The sequence below is a fragment of the Dipodomys spectabilis genome, unplaced genomic scaffold (genome assembly GCF_019054845.1).
Source record: "Dipodomys spectabilis isolate Male_0828 unplaced genomic scaffold, ASM1905484v1 ptg000197l, whole genome shotgun sequence".
Taxonomy (NCBI): domain Eukaryota; kingdom Metazoa; phylum Chordata; class Mammalia; order Rodentia; family Heteromyidae; genus Dipodomys; species Dipodomys spectabilis.
Genome location: NW_024870874.1, coordinates 11,899,811 through 11,920,179, shown reverse-complemented (window position 1 = coordinate 11,920,179; position 20,369 = coordinate 11,899,811). Strand labels below are relative to the sequence as shown.

General features: G+C 37.3%; 1 protein-coding gene across 1 annotated transcript in view; it reads left to right on the top strand.

The window, feature by feature from the left end:
• Positions 1–835: 835 nt before the first annotated feature.
• The window catches only part of Iqub (IQ motif and ubiquitin domain containing), a 52,393-nt gene continuing 32,859 nt past the window's right edge, over positions 836–20,369 (top strand). The window contains exons 1-6 of the mRNA XM_042695897.1: positions 836–1,226; positions 6,345–6,479; positions 8,843–9,004; positions 9,088–9,260; positions 9,460–9,615; positions 15,501–15,711. Coding sequence (XP_042551831.1) covers positions 836–1,226; positions 6,345–6,479; positions 8,843–9,004; positions 9,088–9,260; positions 9,460–9,615; positions 15,501–15,711 — 1,228 coding nt within the window. The remainder of the gene's footprint in view (positions 1,227–6,344; positions 6,480–8,842; positions 9,005–9,087; positions 9,261–9,459; positions 9,616–15,500; positions 15,712–20,369) is intronic.

The following is a 20,369-nucleotide window of genomic DNA, read 5'->3' as shown; positions in this document are numbered from 1 at the left end:
ATAGAGTAACAGTCGAATTTAATGCAATTTAGCCCTGAGATGAAATTTCAATGAACTTCTTGGAGAAAAATGTATATGAATGTCATGTTAAAGTAGAAATAAATGTTAAGGAATGCTAAGACTATGCTAAGGGGAAAATAAGTTCTAAAGCAGAATTATAATTTAAATAGGTATAGAAAGCCAGATGCTGATTGGTGATCTCTGCTCTAATCTGTGAGAGCAGAGCTTAATGCTGAATATACAGTTACAGAGGAGCTGGCTGGCCTAGTAGAGCTTCTAATCATTTTTAATGCCAGAGCATAAATACCATGTTAGTTTTATATTCAGCAATTCAAAAAATCCTTTTTTTTTTTTTTGGCAGTCATGGGGGCTGAACTCTGGGCCTGGGCGCTGTCCCTCAGCTCTTCATCTCAAGGCTAGTGCCCTACCACTTGAGCTACAGTGCCACTTCTGGCTTATGTGGTGCTGAGGAATTGAACCCAGGCCCTCATGCATGCGAGGCAAGCACTCTACCACTGAACCTGCTTCCTAGCCCAACAAATCCTTAAGAAGACTAAGAAATGGCAGATATTTTAAAGTGCTTTTCCACATGTTCACTGAATATTGCTCTCATAATTCTTGTCTTGAGGTTCTATTTATATTAATTTTAATTTCTGTTTTTCATTAAAATATTATCAGTTCTTATTTGATGCCTGTCATTAATGCCATAATAACCATCTAATAATGATCAACTTTATAGTATATTATATTCTTTATACCAGCAAAGATCTTGCTAATTGGTGTAGGAACTCTTATATAGGTAGTAAATACATTCCTTTTTCTCAAATTTAGGAACATGTCTGACCAAGAGGAAGAAGAAGCTATTCTGAATACAGCTGAGTCAACAGAGGAAAATGATGAAGCTTTAGAAAATGTCTATACTACAGTTCCCTCAGGAGAATTTCAAGAAGAATATCTAATGGAAGAGCAAGAATTTGAACTTGAGGAATCCAGTGATGAGGAGAAAACATTTGTTCCTAGTGAATACACACTTCCAATATCAGAATCAGAACAATTCCCAGAGGACTTCTCAAGTAAATCCTTAGTTAGCCTTGAACAGCAAACAACCCATGATGAGAAAGAGTCAGAACAAGACTTACTAAGTGATAGTAATCTGACATTTTTGAATAGAATAAAGGCTGCAAAGAAGACTCTGAGCATATCATCAAAGGAATCTTCAATAACAGGTATGTCCTAGAGAACAAAGGGTAATATTTTCTTGCTTTTCCTTGTTTGATCATATGTTTTTGTTTGAAGACTTACTCAGATTTCATGCTACTCTCCCTTGCAAATCAAACTTCCATACTGTGTGTGAAAGGTTCTCTTCTGCAGTATCTATTCTTCTGCAATAAGTGAACATCATTACATTGTAACTTCATATGCAAATATATTTTCAAATGAAATAGGTTTGCTTAAGGACCTAGGAAAATGGCTGGTCAACTCTTGAGTATAACTGAATTTCTATCGCATAATAATTTGCACTCGATTGTAGGATGTATTTAGAAAAAGATGGGATGAGGACTTGATACCAGATTTTCTAGATTCATATTCAGTGTTCATGCCACATTTCGTGTTGCTTTTACATATTTCTGCAGTCTGCCTAGTGTTAACCTTATTTTTAGCTTTGGAAAAAATTTTTATTTTTCATTGTAGGTCAGTTTTAAAGACATATACAAAACAATGTGGAGAGTTTGTAGGCATTCCTACATTGTCGATAACAGAACAGTGAGACCAAGAACAACAAGGTGGTTGGGAAGAAAGCAATTAAGTCATCTTTTCTTTTCCTCCTTATCCATGAGTTCTTAGTGGAACATCATATAACAACAGTAATGTTAGCTTACTTTACTCAGTAAAATGCAGCATTTGAAAATAGCAGAGTAGTTTATGCTTGTGTGCATACTACAAAAAAACAAATGGCAAGGAAGGAGAGAAAAGTAATGAAGCCATTATATAAGATCTGAATATGACAATTTCATTACTCAATGTAAATTTTTTTTGTCAGTCCTGGGGCTAGAACTCAGGGCCTGAGTGCTATCCTTGAGCTCTTTTGTTCAAGGCTAGTGCTCTATCACTTGAAGCCATAGCTCCACTTCCGTTTTTTTTTTTCTGGTAATTAATTGGAGATAGAATCTCAGGGACTTTCTAGCTCAGGCTGGCTTTGAACTGTGACCCTCAGATGTCAGCCTCTGAGTAGTTAGGATTACAGGGTGAGCCAATGGCACCTGGCTTTTTACATAAAACATGCATTAGTATCAACTGCCATATGTTGGCCAAAGAGAGTCTCTCTATAGGAAGAGACAGTCCAATATAATCAATAAGAAAACCATTTGTGAACAGATTAAAAAAGAAATTTTTTTTTTGGTTAATGTGGAAGGAAGAGCAGTACCTTTCCTTAAACAAGCCTCTCAGCTGTGGTGACATGCACAATTGTGCTACACAGTAACTCAGTGCTTCTGAGGCTTGGACCTGACCTGTCACAGCAAGAAAGGGACTTTCTGGGAGTTAATCCAATGTTTGGCAGGTACAAACTTTTGGACACAATGATAAACGAACAGTGCAGCTCAAATCCTCAGACTTGGAAAAGCTCCCAAGCTGCTAACATAGAGTTTTCAAACTGACCTCCCCACAAGGCCATCCCACAGCACCCAGGCATCTCCTGCAGCCACAAGACCTTCAAGCTCCATACACACAATCGTCTTCACAAGGATCTGCAAGGAGGCTGAATGCCAAAAACCAAAGCAAGTACCACTTCCGGAGACCTTGATGGTTCATCTTGCTTGTCTTGACTGCTGGGCCCAAAGGAACATTCAAAATAGGGCCATATTCCTCCAGACAGAGCAATTTAGGGTTCATTGTGTATCAACACGTTTTGTTCACAGACTGAAGGACTTTAAAGAGATTTCATCATGACTGAAAGCTTTTCTCTCAAAAGCAGGGCTTTACATGTCCCACGAGGACCTTCCAAAGCTGTCATTAGAGAACTGGTTGTGGATATGACATTAATACACACACCTATCATTCATGTAGCCAAAGGCTTCATCTGGAATCTCTCCTTACTAAGCCTGTCCTTTGCAAACCAGTCTTTTGTCTTCAGTACAGATTCAGGGGGAAAATAATTTGCTGGAGTTCTAATAACATTTTCATGACAAAGCAATATCAAAATAGGTCCACTTTGGTATAAAGTTATGATAACATGAGGAAATTCAGAGGACTTTGTAAACCATCAAGATTTCACAGGGGTAATGCCGCTCTAGGCAGCAGAAAAGGGAGAAGTGTACTAACAGAATTCACCTCCCTCCCCAAATCCCTGAGAGCATACAATACTGAAAGACTAATATTCAAGTGCCAGGAGAATCATGAGTGAGTACTTACTTTAAATTTATCAGTAATATTCAAGACAAAGTTTTGCTTCCTCAACCCTGGCATGGGTCAGTTTCCCTGCCTATGAGAGACATTTAGGCTAGAATACTGTTAGGTACTGTTATGTAATTCTCTAATAACAAATCCATAGTTACCTAGAACATCTTGGTCCTTACTTTCTGAACATTGTGAACATTTTAGTGTACCTCCCTTTCCCAGAGCTCAATATGCCCCTAGTATGAAAGTTTTAAAATGTTTTCACTAATAACAACATTTAAAACTATTACAACTTTCTGTACCCATAAAATAATTAAAATCACAACCGATCACAACTTTTAAAAACTAATCACAAATTTCTGTACCTGTAAAACAATTAAAATGGACTTCTGATGTTTTAATATCTGTTTAACATTGGACTGTATCCTTTTTGTTCATATAGATTTGTAAGAAAAGTTTTTTGTTTTTTTTTTTTGTCGGCCGTGGGGCTTGAACTCTGGGCCTGGGCGCTGTCTCTCAGCTCTTCAGCTCAAGGCGGGCGCTCTACCACTTGAGCTACAGCGCAACTTCCAGTTTTCTGGTGGTTTATTGGAGATAGGAGTCTCACGGTCTCTCCTGCCCGGGCTGGCTTTGAACCGCGATCCTCAGATCTCAGCCTCCTGAGTAGCTAGGATTACAGGCGTGAGCCACCAGCGCGCCCGGCCGTCAGAAAAGTTTTTAATAAGCTTAAATAATTCTAATCTTGTTAATACATAAGTTTTGTAATGGGATTGATTGTTAATGTATGTCTCATATAGCTTTATGAAAATGTCAGGTTTAAAATCTAGAAATATTATTTTTTACACTTACTAAGCATTTTATGGTCCATGTTAATATGTAGTCTTTATTGATTAAATTTAAAGACTATAGATATAAAAGAAAAAATCATTCTGTAATAGTTTTTTTTTTGTCCTTCTCTTTGGGCTCAAGGCTAGTGCTCTAACACTTGAGCCACAGTACTACTTCCAGTTGTTGAGTGGTTAATTAGAAATAAGAATCTCACAGAGACTTTTCTGCCTGTGCTGGCTTTGAACCATGATCCTCAGATCCAGCTTCCTTAGTAGCTAGGATTACAGGTCTGAGCCACCGGTGCCTGGCTCATAATAGTTTTCTTCTTCTTCTTCTTTTTTTTTTTTTTTGGTCAGTCATGGGACTTGAACTCTGGGCCTGGGCGCTGTCCTGCACTCTTCAGCTCAAGGCCAGTGCTCTACCACTTGAGCCACAGCAACACTTCCAGCTTTCTAGTGGTTCATTGGAGATAAGAGTCTCATGGAGTTTCCTGCCCTGGCTAGCTTTGAACTTTGAACCTCAGATCTCAGCCTCCTTAGAAGCTAGGATTACAGGCGTGAGCCACTGGCACCCGGCTAGCTCATAATAGTTTTAAAGACTATTTCTTTCCTGTAATTTGTGAAGAATAATCATTTGATGATAACGTTTTTATTTTTCCCATTCAAGTATCTTCTTTTGTTTTGTATAGTGAAGTGTAAGGTAGACAATGTCCATGATTGTGTAAAGTGTATTTTATGTGTTGTATTGTATTTTATTGTGAAGGTGATGTACAGAGGGGTTACAGTTACATACATAAGGTAATGAGTACATTTATTTTCTAACAGTGTTACCCCTCCCTCTCTTTCTCCAACTTTCCCTCCCATCCACTCCCTTCCCCCTGAAGTTATAAGGTTTAGTGTCTAATGAGTATCACTATTGCATTGGTTCCCCCTTTGTCCCACCATTTCTGTGATTCCCTTTCCCTTTTCCAAATCAGATAAACATCTACAAGACAAAGGGCAGTGAAATCAGAAACAGTGACCACAGGGAATAATAAACCAGAGGACAAAAAAAAAAGACAAAAGAAATAAACAGTACACTAAAAAAACAAAACCAAGAACAAACAACAACAGCACAACAACAACAACCTCTTGTTTCCATATCTTGGAGTTGATTTTTATTAGCATCATTATATATATTGTCATATGTACCTAGCTATGGAGCTATTGTGATCCCGTGCTAGGACTATCATAGGCATAAACTAATTATTACAAATGAGGGAAACCTTGGAGCCTATGTTTTTTTGGGTCTGGCTTACTTCACTTACTATGATTTTTTCCAAGTCTTTCTGGTTTTTTTTTTTTTTTCAAATGTTTGTGGCTCCATTCTTAGTCACTTCTCTTCTACAGTTGAGTGTGTTGGGGAATGCACCAACCTGAATTCTATGTGATTAATAATCAGCTCATTAGGAGTGAAAGTGTGGCTCAAACGGCAGCACCCTGCTTAGCAAGCCTGCAACCCCATTCAAACCCCAGTACCACAAAGACAAGCATAATAGTTTTCTGTTGTAATCCCAACTATTTAAGAGGCAGAGATTGGGAGAATCACTGTTTGAGTCCAGCCTCAACAAAATGTTAGTGGGACCCCATCACAACAAATAAGCTGGGTGTGGAGATATGTACCTGTCTTCTCTAGTACATGGGAAGTGGTGGGCAGGAGAATCATTGTCTGAGGCTAAGCCTCAAGGGGGGAAAATGGAAACTGCTTGAAAAATAAAGCAAAAAAGGGCCTTGGGCAAAGCTCAAGATCCTGCCTAGCAAACATGAGGTTCTGCGTTCAAATGCTCCTCTCTCTCTTTCTCTCTCTCTCCCTCCCTCTCTCTTTCTCTCTCTCTCTCTCTCTCTCTCTCTCTCTCTCTCTCTCTCTCTCTCTCTCTCTCACACACACACACACACACACACACACACACACACACACACACACACACACACACACACACACACACACACACACACACACACACACACACACACACACACACCTGCCTGTAATTCTGTACCTGATTGTGGAGGGTAAATAAATTGCTGGCACTTGCTTTATTGGACTGCCATTATATCCTTTCTTTTTTTTTTTTCCTACAGTAAAAGTTGTACTTGTTCCCATTGGCCAGGAAATTACAATGTCTTTTAAAGTTGACTGCATGATTAAATACCTCAAGGATCATTTTTCACAGTTATTAGGTATCCCAGCCTATGCACTGCAGGTAAAATATGCAGGTAAGTTTGGAGGCTAATATATTTATCAAGACTTTTCAAGATTGAGCATATGAACAATCTAGATTTCTGATTACTTTCTGATTTCTTTTTTTTAATTTTAATTTTTTTACTTTTCTTGTTTTACTGTGAAAATACCGTTCAGAGGGGTTACAATTACATGGGTAAATAGTGAGTACATTTCTTATCAAGCATTGTTACCTCCTTTGTTGTTTCCCCTTCCCATCCTTTCCCCTCTCCAACTCCTCACCTCTCTCTTTCTGATTTCTTAAATGAAATATTTGAGTATTTACTATTTTAGCATAGTATGGTTTTGTAGTCATTCAGTTAACACACTTCTATCGAAGAGCCATTCTGTTCTAGATACTTTGCTAAGAACCTAAGAATCATGACACATGATTCATGTTCTTAACTTGTTTCAGAATAGTAAGGAAGCATGCAATAACTACCCATAATGCACAAATGTTAAAATGAAATTGGGGCCAAAGAGGAACCTGGAAGATTTTAGAAGTTTTGATTAATTAAATATTCATACTTGTGCTAAATTTCAAAGGGATGAGAAAACCTGGAGCTCTTGGGTAGTGTTAAAAAGTTTCTACTCAGGCACTGGTAGCTCATACCTGTAATCCTAGCTACTCAAGAGGCCACCCTGGGAAGAAAACTAAAAAAGATTCCTGTCTCTAATCAACTAGCAAAAAGCCAGTAGTGGAGGTGTGGCTCAAGTGGTAGAGCATTAGCCTTGAGCACAAAAAAATCAAGTGAGCATTTGAAAATATTTTCTGAGTTTGTGGATGATAGTAAAAAGCCATACTGAAGTTATATAGTCTTGTGTGATGATCATATATAGTCTTCATACCTCTGATAGTAAACAAGACTAACAACTAAATTCTTGTTTTTATAGAATGTGCACAAACAAATCTTCATATTTTAGCTTATACAGATCTGTTACTGACTTATAAAAATGATAACAAAAGTATCCAGAAAGGAAACAATTCAATTTCAAAAAAAAATTCATGATAGTCAATGTATACACTCTTAAATTTAAGATTTATTCAATAACTGATTTGATTTGGAAAACAAGGTCAAATGTAAACAATTAATAATAATAGTGATGATGCATGCTGATTCTAATGATTAGTTTATTGAGTCCTTAGCAGATGTTAGAATTTCTATAAGAGGTCTGTCTTATCACTTAATCCATGTACTGTTCCTCTAGGGTAGGTAGTAGTATCACCTCATTATTGTTGTTGTTATTAGTTGTTTTTTTCAGAAAGAATCTAAAACTGAGGGAACCTCTGTGAAGTCATATGTCCACATTTCAGTCTGAACTGAAAAATTCTTAAAGACAAGGATTGTTTTATACAGCAAGGAGTTAAGCCAATGGAAACTGTACAAGTGGAAATATTTTCCACATGCACAGTCTGAACTGAAATGTGAGGGAATTAAAAACTGCTAGACATTAAATCAAAGCTGAAGTTCCACACTGGAGAGGAAAGAGTTTTCTACCTGGTGATACTTAAGATCTCTCTATCCTTTGCCCTTCCTTCTCTATGAGTACCAGGTATTCCACAGGGTAACACTTCATGTCAGTAGCAAAAACAAGATCTCGATTCTATACCAGACATTCCTTAAGACAGATGCCAAGGGACATCGCTAGGCCTTGAGTTCAAACCTAAGAACTACCTGTCTCCCTCCTCCCTCCCCCCCAAAAGAGGGGGAAATCCTTAGTAGGGAACTTAGTAATTTAATGATCTGGGTTTCTACAAACTCCTTAAAATGAGCATATATAGTTAGCCATTGCTATAGCTTATAGTACATCGTGGTGACTACAATTTAATAACCAGGTATTATATATTGTTGAGTACCAGAAGCTCATCCCTGTAATCTTAGCCACTTGTGAGTCTGGGATCTGAGGATCATGACTTGAAGCCAGCCCAGGCAGGAGAATCTGTGAAGCTCTCTTCTCCACTAAACTACAACATCAAAAAGGCCACAAGTGGAGTTGTGGCTAGTGGTAGAGTACTATCCTTGAGTAAAAGAAGCTCAAGGACAGAGCCCAGGCCCTGAGTTCATGCCGCAGGACTGGTACATGTATGTGCTCTCCCCCCTCAATTCCCCCCAATATATTGTATAACTGAAAATTTCTAAGATAATACATTCTTAGTGTTCTCATCACAAAAGTAAGTAATGAATATATAAATTATTTTGATTTATTCATTCCTCATTGTGTACATGCATCAAAATACCACGTGTGCCATTTCAAATACACACAATTCTATTGCTCCATTAAAAGGAATACCGACAAGAAGTAACCCTTTCTCTGTTAGAAAAAGAAAAACCACTTTAAATTTTCTTTCTTTTTTTAGGAAAAATTCTTAAAGACAAGGATTGTTTTATACAGCAAGGAGTTAAGCCAATGGAAACTGTACAAGTGGAAATATTTTCTACATGCACAGATATATTTCCAATCAAAAGAATAGAAGGATTGCAGCCATTTTCTAAAATCATTTCAGTCAGTGTTCAAACTGGTGAGCTATTTCTTGCCTTTCGGATGCAGCAGTTGAATCCCTTTGTAGCTGCATTTCATCCAGTCTTGGTTTTATCCCCATAGGCACTAATCAGTTCAAGGACATCACTGTGGAGTTAATAAAATCTGACTTCCACAAGCCATTCCTTGGTGGCTTTAGACATAAAATAACAGGAGTGGAATACCACAATGCTGGATCACAAACTGTGCCTAAAAAGATTCCCTATAAACCCAATCGGTTTTGTAGAGATACGCAGGTGAGTGTTTTCATATTTACATTTAGGTTTACATAATTATAAAATCAATAACTGCTATATACTTAGTGATTCTCTCAAATTAAATTCTCCTGTGTGACAGTTAAGACTGTAAAAGAAAAATGGACTGTGTAGAAAAATATTCTCTTAAAAATATATGTATATGGTAGATTCTTTAAATAATTTTAATACTTTGCTTTAGACAGTTACTGAGAGGAAGAAATTACAACAGACTGCAAATACAACATCCACACAAATGACTAAGATCGGTGTGTATGTAGCAAATATGACAGATAAACTGGTCGTTCCAGGGCAATATTTTACAGCAGCACAATACCATCTTCAAAGGTTAAAGGCGGTAAGATTGCTTCCCCTTCCCTCTTCTCCCCTTCCCTTCCCTTCCCTCCCCTTCCCTTCCCCTCCCCCCCTCCCCTCCCCTCCCCTCCCCTTTCCTCTTCCCCCTTCCTTTCCCTTCCCTTCTCGTCCCTTCTCTTCCCTTTCCTGCTGGTACTGGAGCTTAAACTGAGTCTTAAACTTAGTGTGTGTCCTGGCTCAGAATTTTTGCTCACAGCTGATGTTCTGCCACTTGAGCCATACTTCCAGTAAGTACCAAGATAGCTTTTACTTGGGATGAACTCTGAAAGTTAAGTGAGTAATTCAGTGTATAATCCATTTGTTCGCTCTCTGTCTCTGTCTCTGTGTCTCTTTCTTTGTGTCCGTGTCTCTCTGTCTCTGTCTCTGTCTCTGTCTCTGTCTCTCTCTCTCTCTCTCTCTCTGTGTTCCCTAAGCTATATTAGATTGAGAAATAGTCTACTGGAGTGTGAGTCACCTTTCACTCCTGCTGAAATACCTTTCATCTCCAGTATTCCCAGATCAGTAACTGAAACCCTCAATACACCTGATTCTTCCCATTCCTTTGAGAATCTCAAGTCCTTTGTGAGTTGTGGGTTGCCTTTGGCCATCAGTAGTCCCAGTACTTTATGACCCTTACCCTTACTATTTCACAGTAGAAGCATATAGGTAATGTTTCAGAGTAATTGCACCCCAAATAGGAATCCAAGTCTATTTTCTCTTATGATAGCCACTCCAGCACTTATTTTATTGTTTATATGCTGTATCTTTTTTCACCTCCTTTTGTTCTCTTGTAGATAATAGGTATCTCTTAGTGTCATTTATCTTTGTATTTTTAGTTGTAAAGATACTGTAAAGGGGTTACAGTTACATGAGTAAGGTAATGCTCCTGTGGAGCATTGTTACCCCTTCCTTTGTCTTTAGTGCCATTTTTGTTTGGTTGGTAAAGATGACCCAAGAGCAGTGATTTAAATTATTTGCACATATATATTAAGCAACTGGAAATTTGGAAGTAGACTGTTTTTCTAGCCTAATTATCCAACGATATTGAGAAGTGAACTTAAAGCCTATTGATTCTTTAACTTGAGGGAGATGTGTAACCCTGGGGCTAGTTTAAATCTGGTTTGATGAGTGCAAATTATTCCAGTCTGTTTAACTTTGTTAGACTAACCAAACAAGGGGAAAGATGAAGTTGTACGGAATGTGAGGGAAACTGAATTTTCGGTGGAAGTAGTCTCTATGGGTAGTCTTGATGCACAAAGAAGGCTATGTGTAAGTGGATCCGCCTCAGGGTCTGGACTGGGAAGTGGATCACCGTCTGGTTCCCTCGGGAGCAAAGTTGAAAGGCTTGTCGAATGTTGTGTCTTCTCTGAAGTTCACTGAAGTTGTACCTTGGTTGTAAATCAAGGCTGCTTTTCTGTCAAAGCGACTTGGATCCTTAAGGCAAGGGTGGGATGTCGCATTCTTACTGATCTCATTTCAAACAGCAACGTTGTTGACAGCTTATGAGCCTAGAGAACAAGGTTTCTTGTTGAATAAGAGAATCATAGTCCTTCCAAGAATAACATTGCTTGACATTTCATAGCCATAGAGCATTCGTGGGAGAAATATTGTTTCCTGTTCACTTCATTAACTTTGCACCTGACTTAAGTAGCACCCGATTCCAGACTTTTCCCTGCTAATTTTTACTTTCTCGCTGTATGTATTGAGTTTGGATGGTGGCTGTACAGTTGTATTCTGTCTTTCCAGCTCATGACTCTTCTCTCATGAATTTGTTACAATTCAGTGGTAAAATTTCTGACTAAAAAGCACCATCAGGCCAGCCTACTGCAAAAAAAAGGAGAACAGTGTCTTAATGGAGCGTGTCTTAATGTGTACAGCGTTCAAAGGCTTCCCCCAAAGCTTTGCTCAATGACCTCCAAGTACATCTTATTGGTCAGCCTAGTGTCACATGACTATCCCTAGACAAAAGTTTGTGATAAATACATCTTCAAAGTAGCATGTTGCTTCTCAAAAATGTTGAGATTTTTCTTAGAAAGAGAAAGTAGAGAAGATGGGATATTAGGTAGAGAAATAGAGCTCCTAACACCACTTTCTAAACTCCAACAATAATAAAGGGATTTTTGTTTCTTTAGTGTATATATATATATATGTGTGTGTGTGTGTATGTGTGTGTGTATGTATGTAAGTATACACACACACACACACACACATACACACACACACACACATATATATATATATACAAGGACAAAGAACACATGAGACTAGAAAAGAATAAATGTCAGTATAATGTCAGTTGTAAAACAGATGGACAAGTGTTAATTTTACTTAACTAGCAGAAAAGGTAAAATCTAAATGACTGCCAAAGTGGATGGCATCAGTGGCCACAAAGATTTGTCCCACAGAATCTTGGAAAGTAAGTTGGAGGTTTTGTGAGAGGTAGAAGTGAGGAGTGAAGTATAAACAGGGAATAGTCAAAAGGCAGTATGGTGTAAACTTCCAATTAAGAAGTCTTTCTTTCTTCAGTGATTCATTTCTACTTGGGCCATGTTTGCTTTATTCTTTCTATGGCTTCTATAGTTTAGTGCTTAGTATTTGGTTTAGAATTTCCTTGTTTTAGACAGGATTATATTAGACATGAAGACTGGTTTATATGTACTTGATACTGTGATCTAATCATTCTTGTTGATTTTTTTGTTCATTTATCGGCCTTTTCTCATTCTTAATCAGTTTGGTGAAACTTTTTCATGGTGTGAATCTTTCATAGTTTAGAAGTAAGCACCTTACCCATATTTTTCTAACAGTTGCTAATAAAACTTTTAAACATACCTTTGTTTTCTACCAAAATGTATGTCACTGGACTGTGTATTTTCTCCACAGACAACTGAAGGACCTTAACAGACTTTACCTCACGTCTTCCACCATCATTCCTCTTATCTACTGAAGGAATTAGAATTATTTACTATATAAGTACAATTGTAGATCGTTGTTTTTACATACTTAAGATAGTACATGTCTGATATTAAAAAATAAAATATATTTAGCTTAATATGAAAATTTTCCTCACTGCTTTGATTTTCCCTCTTCAATCTATTCTTACTGGAATACACCTCCAGTAATTCTTTCAGTTACTACATAGGAAGTAATACACTCAAATCCATACTAGCTAAACCTAATATGTGTGTTTTAGTTTGAGTTTAGATCAAAATCAAACCAGAAATCTTTTTTCTGAATTACTTTGAAGCTCTTATAAATTGTGAGATGGATATCAATATGATTCTCATTTTTTTGTTTTCTCTTTCTAGATGCTTTTAGGGTCCTTAATTTATCTGGTGTTCTGTAAGAGTGTGATGTGTTTGAGGCTCAATAATAAACCTTTTGCACCTTTGAATTTTAGGACCTGTTTATTACCTACTGAGTAATTTCTGTACTAACTTTCTTCATTTCCTCTGGAACTCCGAAGAGATATATTTTGGAATGTCTGGATAAATCTTTCATATTTCTAGTTTTTCCTCAAATCTTTCTAATTTTTAATGATCTTTACCTCTGTATTCTAAAATATATTCCTATATAACTTTTGCCTATTAATGCCTTCACCCATATAAACATATACATATATGTTTGGCTAGTTCTATGACTAATCATATCTGTAATCTATTTGATCTATCAGATATGCATATCTGTTCTATGGATTAGATAGATGACAACAACTATCTCTCTACTAACAATCATCCTCCCACTCAAGTTAACTTTTACCTGGATTCATGACATATTCAGTGACTCCATGTAACTAAGATCTGGACAATTTAAGAGGCAATGATGTGAGGTACATTTGAGTATTTTCTCGGCAAGAGTTCTTTTTACATCTTCCCTTTTCCTGGCTGGAAAATAATGGGAAGTGGACCAGCCATGTGGGACATCTAAGTAGTAAACAATTTTTTTAACTATGGCAGAGTTTTCTTATGAGCTCGAAACTGCCTGTTCATATCTTGGTTACTACATGAGGTTAATAATGTGTCTGTTATTTAAATAATTATATTTTTGTTCCATTTATATATTTAACAAGGTTAAGAGCACCTAAGCTAATATATAACATATTGACTTTTATACACATTTTAAAAAGTGAGAAATTTTGGTGGCCTTTTAATTGATTGCCTTATACCAATAGCTTTTTCTTTGCTCTAAAAATATTAACTACTTCTACTCTGACCTTGGGTTCTGACTTTGTTATACTTTAGTAAACTGGCCCTAAAACTTTATCTTCAGTATGGATCATTACCCACAATTCTGTGCTCCATACCAATTTCGGATTCAAGAATTCTGACATGAGGCCCGAGAATTTGCATTGCTGTTGATATAGGGTTCCTCTCTTAGAAGAATGTGATTCTAGTAATTCTGCTTCAAAGTCATATCAGTTCTTTGTTGGAGATCTTTTTATACTAATGGTTTTTTTTTTTCACATATTTGGCTATCCTTAAGTACTCACAGAAAACAGAGATTCTTAGTAGACAACATGCTAACAGCACAATATGCCAGAAACACAACCCTGTTGGTTTGACAGTATAACACTATCATCAGCCTTTGGGAATACTACTCACATTTTTCTAACATCAAATATTTCTGCCACTCTTTGCCTAAGTTGCTTTAGAGGTGCTCTCTCCTTTGCAATTTTTAAGTAGCTACCTGGTTAGTTGCTCACCTGGCTCATAGCATCCTCCAGTGTTGGGATTACATCAATTGGAGAGCCACTTCTTGCGTTTCATTAGGCGCAGAATTAGATTACAGACTCTTCTGCCTTCAATTTACACAATCCACATCAAGTATGGATTCTTCTAGTTTCTGTTTCTTTGGAGGATCTCAAAAGTGCCTTCCAGTGTCTCTATTGATTCCTTCTCTACATATTCTCTCTGTAAATATCTGGCATTAGGATGATGAAAGAAATGTGTCAGTCACACAGGTTTGGTCTTCAATCTTGCAGTGACAGCTCTGCAATTATTTATCATAAATCTTGCACCTATGTCATGAACTCTTTGATGGTGTAAGCAATGGCATACTACCAAATATATTACAGTTCATACAGTTTAATACTTATTTGCTTTAACCTCCCTTTTAACCTAATTTGCCTCTGATTGTTTTCACACATATCTTACTGTGCTTAGGAGATGCAGTTTTGCTTGAAATATATGTTTATGCTTCCGGCAATTAAGTTAGCTAGAGATAACTATTTGTGCCATACTGGAGCTTGAGCTCAGAGCTTGCTTGGCTTTTTAGCTCAGGCTAGCACTTTACCATTTGAACCACACCTTCACCCCCAGCCTTTTCCCGGTTAATTGGAGATAAAGAGTCTCCTGAACTTTTCTTCCTGGGCTGGTTTTGAAATGTGATTCTCAGATCTCAGATTCCCACTTAGCTAGGATTACAGGCATGAGCCACTAGCACCCAGCCATACATTGCAAACATTTTTGAGGGCATGTACCAGCTTAGGCTCAGTACTTTCACATACACTATCATTATCTTTATTTTACAGACGAGGATGAAAGAGCACAGAGATGTAAAGTAACTTAATCAACATCAGACTAGCAAGTAGAAGAGAGAAGACTGAAACCAAGTTTTACTTGAGTCTGTACATCATCCTAAGGGCTTCCTGTAGATTTCAAAATGAAGGAGCACTGACATAATTTGTCCATGGATTTTGAGTCTGTGTGTATGTGTGTATGTGTGTGTGTGTGTGTGTGTGTGTGTGTGTGTGTGTGTGTGTGTGTGTGTGTGACATAGAACTAAAACTACACTTTCAAAATTGTTTTATTGCTGAATTGGAACTGAAATAATCCTTGTGTCTTTCTTCATTTCATAGTCTGATCAACAACTTTTCATTTGTTTTACATTTAGGTGATAGTAATCCAGACTTACTATAGACGATGGCATGCTAAAGTCTATGTAGAAGGATTGAAAAGAGAGAAACAGATGAGGCTGGATTGGGAAGTAGAGGAGCAACTAAGGAAGAAGAGAGAGAAAGAAGAATGGATACAATCAGACTACAATCGGAGGCATGATCCTAAACTACACGAAGATTTTGAGCTTCTTTTTAATGCACTGGAACGTAAGTTTGACATGACATAGTCTTTGAAATAAAGTATTTAATTTTTTGAATCTTTTATTAATAAGAAAAACTTTTATTGAACACTAAGAAGATCTTATTATTTTAGGGAGCTGTCTTGGGAATCTGAACTAGAGAATTTAGAGGAATGAATAACATCTTACATCTGAGATGAGAATTAAGGCTAACATGTAATTGGAAATGGTTTTATATTAACAATTAACAATAAACATCTTACATCTGAGATGAGAATTAAGGCTGGCATGTAATTGGAAATGGTTTTATATTAACAATTAACAATAAGTGTGCATATACAATGCTGTGTGAATTGCAAAATTTAAGTGCACTAGTTCATTGGATCTTCATTCATGTGAGATAGAGAAAAAACTACCTCACCTGGTTTTTGAGGCTCTTGACAGTTTGTGAAGCTGGAGTAGAGCAGTTAGATCTCAGCATTCTGAGAATGCTCTTTACAATGTGAAATTGGCAATGCCGTGTGTGTGTGTGTGTGTGTGTGTGTGTGTGTGTGTGTGTGTGTGTGTGTGTGTGTGTGTGTGTGTGTGTGTGGTGGTATATGAGAGATAGAGAGAGAAAGAGGGGGAGGCTTAATCACAGGGCCATGAGCTTTTTACTTTTTGTGTTCTATCCCTTGAACCGAAGTTCTACTTCCAGCTTTTTGCTGTTCATGGAGTCTCATGGACTTTCCTGGGCTTCAAATATGACCCTTAGATCTCAGACTCCATACACAGTAGCTAGAATTAACAGTGTTAGCCACAGGTACCTGGTGGCAATGCCTTTTTAAGGCTGCTCTAATGTTAACGCCATATAACTATACCTTGATACATCCACAGGATGTATAGTAGTCATTGATAAATTGAAAGCTTCAGTTTGGACAAGACAAGAACTCTTTATTCAGAGCAATAGATAAAGTATCCCTTTCTTGGAGCTCTTTCCTTATTGTCCATCTTTAAATCTTAGAATAAATATTCCCCTAATCAAAGGGTTTTTTTGTAAGTAACAATAGAATTCAGATATCCTATAGTCATCCAAGTGTCAAGATAGATACATATGTGAAACTATTCCATGGTAGATGCTTGTTTACAGAATTTCTGTGTTAAAGCAAAACATATTTTCTATGAATCCAGACATGGTTTTGCCTGAGAAAACAAAAAACCAGAACAAATGAAATTTCTTACGCAAGAACCATCTCTCTGTTTTTCCCAGTGCATCCCAAAATTATAAATTAAAGCTTAGTACAATAATTTTTTTTTTTTGTAGTTGAAATCTGGTCCACAAGCTCAGCAATTTATATTCCTTTCTATTTAATATAGTTTTTTTTTTTCTGTTCACATTTGTAACTCCAGTCCTTGAGACTGCTGCCCTCTTGTGGCAAATAGTGACAATTGTAGTTTATATCTTTTAAAAAAATTTTAATTAATTAATTAATTTTTATCAGTTGTGGGGCTTGAACTCTGGGCCTGGGCGCTGTCCCTCAGCTCTTAAGCTCAAGGCTAGCGCTCTACAACTTGAGCCACAGCACTACTTCCTAAATCTTAATTCATGATACAAAGCTTGAATATTAAAAACAAGAGCAGTTAGGAATGGTGATATATATCTGTAATATGAGTAAACAGCAGTCTGAGGCAGGAAGATTGTGAGTTCTATGCCAGGCTGGGTTACATACTAAGAACCTGCTCAAAAAAAGCTACGTATATTATTCAGAATAAAGATCCCATGTTAGGATTTTTTTGGTGGAATTGAGGCTTGAACTCAAGGCTTCAAGTTTGCTTTATCAGGTGCTTTATCACTGAGCCTATGAGCACCTCCAGCTCATTTTTGCACCAGTGCTTTTGAGGTAGAGTCTGACTTTCCACAGGGACATTTACACTGTCTGGGAGCTGCTCATGGTAGCTGAATGATAAGCACTTTCTGCCATACCTGGCTTTTTCTGATGTGATAGAGCTTCATGAACTTTTCTGCATTCGCTGACTCGAACTATGGTCCTCCCAATCTCATTCTCCCAGGTAGTTAGATTACGGGAGTAAAGCACCTGTCCTCCACTTGTGTCTGGCTTTTAAAATTCAATATGGTGTCATGAGCTTCATCTATGGTATCATGTATAGTTTAACTTGGTTCATAGTTATTTCCACAGAGTATGTCACTGCATGAATATAGCACACTCTATTCATTTTACTGTGAATCTTTCCAAGCTTTCCTTCTAGCTCTGCCCCATTTTGGCAAACACAAGCATGTTTTGGTGAAGGTATGTAGGTCAATCTTGGGTGTAAATCTAGGACCTTGGTGGGTAATTTTTTTTTCAGAGATGGTTCCAGTGTATAGCCCTGCAGGAGATGATAAAGGTTTGAATTACCTCATCATCCTGACTCATATTTGGCACTTGCAGTTTTCTGGAGTATGTTCATGACTAAAACCTGCCTGATGATTGACTGCACATCCAGTAGGTGGACTCACAGGATTTCAGCGTCAGTGTGAGGCAACCCCTCTTACTCATAAAAAGTTTTGCTTAGAAATAAGGCAAGCATTCTTGGTCCAGGCAAGAAGATTAAAGACACAGAAAGGGTTAGGAGAGAGGATTTGAAGAGGTCGAAGTGGCTTCTGTAGAGGGAACTATTGCTGTGCTTTTGAGTGACAGGCCGTGAGGGTTGTGATATTGGTTGACTACACGCCTGTTGAGAAGAACTTCAAGACAGCCTTTTTGGGGAACTTTGAAATAAGTTTTCTTTGGGAAACATGGAAGATGAGGGCCTAAACCTTGCCCAAGATTGTAGATTGGGGACTGACTCCAATAAGAAACTAGAGATCTAACAGAGAACTAGATCACTTTGAGATTTTGCTATAAACTGAGACATACATCACTCCGAGATTTTTTTTTTGAGCAGAGGTATCTAATTGTCTTTACCAAACCAAGACTATACAATATAGAGAACAAGAGTAGGAAGAGGTCCTCTCACATACTGTCCAAAAGGCCTACCTGCAGACATGACGAGGTTTTTGTCAGGAATAAGTAGATCCTTGTTGAGTGGCTGTCGGGAGTGGCTGTCTCTGTTGGTCAATGGGGTCAATGGGACTTGAAGGAAGGAGAGGTCAGTTCAAATGCCCTTGGAGTGAGTGTGAATTGCCTGTTAGGTCTTAAGCATGGGAATCTCTCTAGCCAACAAACTGCATTGAGATTTGTGTCTTAATAACATTCAGACAATAGAATTCAAGTATCTCTTGGGCTCTAGAGTCTATTCTGTTTATCTGTCTTTGCCCTTCCCTTTCCTTTTCCTCACTGTCTCTCTCTGTGTATGTATGCTTGTGTGTGTGTGTGTGTGTGCCAGTGTCAGTGTCAGTGTGTGTATGAAATGTTAAGATTGTTTTTAAGTGCAAAGTCTTGAGTTCATTCTTCAGTACCACCATATAATACATATAGATACATATGGCAATTGTATTTTAATGGAACACAATAGGGCTGTCGTGGTATCTGTACTACTGCTACCTAAATTCTTAATATTGGTATTTTTTCTTTTTTTCAGATCAATATAGCTCAGATTTATCAATTTTCTTTTCTACTGACGTTTTGTTTTATATTTCCTTTATTTCTAATATTATTTTTTACCCTATTAATATTTTGCTTAGTTTTGGTTACTTTGCTTTTTTTTCTAGTTCTAAGATGAAAGTAGGGTCATTGGTCTGAGGTCTTTGCTGATATGAATTTCTTCCTAGATTAGCTACATTGCCAAATTCTGCATGTTGAGTTTTAACTTTATTTCAGTTTAAAATACATTATGATTACTCCTTTGATTCTAAAGATTATTTAAAGTATGTTTTTTCAGATATTCTTTTTTATTATTTTTATTTTTTTATTGTGAAAATACTGTACAGAGGGGTTACAATTACATGGGCAAGATAATGAGTACATTTCTTATCAAACATTGCAGCCTCCTCCTTTGTTTCCCCTTCCCATCCCTTCCCATCTTCCCCCCACCCCTCCACCCAATCCTCCCTGCTACCACCCACCCCCTGCACCAAAGTTGTAAAGTTCATTTTTCGACATAACGTCTTGTACATCTCATCGTTGCAATGGGTCCACTTGTATCCCTATTTAAACAATTTGTTTTTCCCCTTTCCCTCCACAACTTATACCGACATCAAATAAAGTGAAAGCAGGGGTTATACTGTGGGGGAGGGACATACAAAGCAACAAAGAAATAATCTTATAAATGTGTTAGAAACAATCGCATGAAAGAAAAAAAAACATTTGAATATATATTTTAGGGTTCATTTCCCAAACATCACCTTATCTGACTAAAGTATGTTTTTTATATGTATCAATTATGAGGAGAAGAAGGGTATTGACTTCTCAGGTCATGATGGTGGATCTTTCTGTTTTTCTCATCAGTTCTGCCAGATTCTGTTATTTGACTATCTCTTTTTAGATGCATAAATATTTAGGGTTGCTTTTAATTCTCTTATTGCTTATAATATTCTTATTCTTGTGGGAATAAACTTTGTCTGATATTAATATAATCTTTCAGTCTTCCTTCCTCTTTTTACTTCCTTCATTTCTACTTTCCCTCCTTCCTTCCTTAATTCCTTTCTTCTGTCCTTTTCTCCTTCCTTTCCTTGCTCCCTCTCTCCCTCATATATTTCTCTCTCTT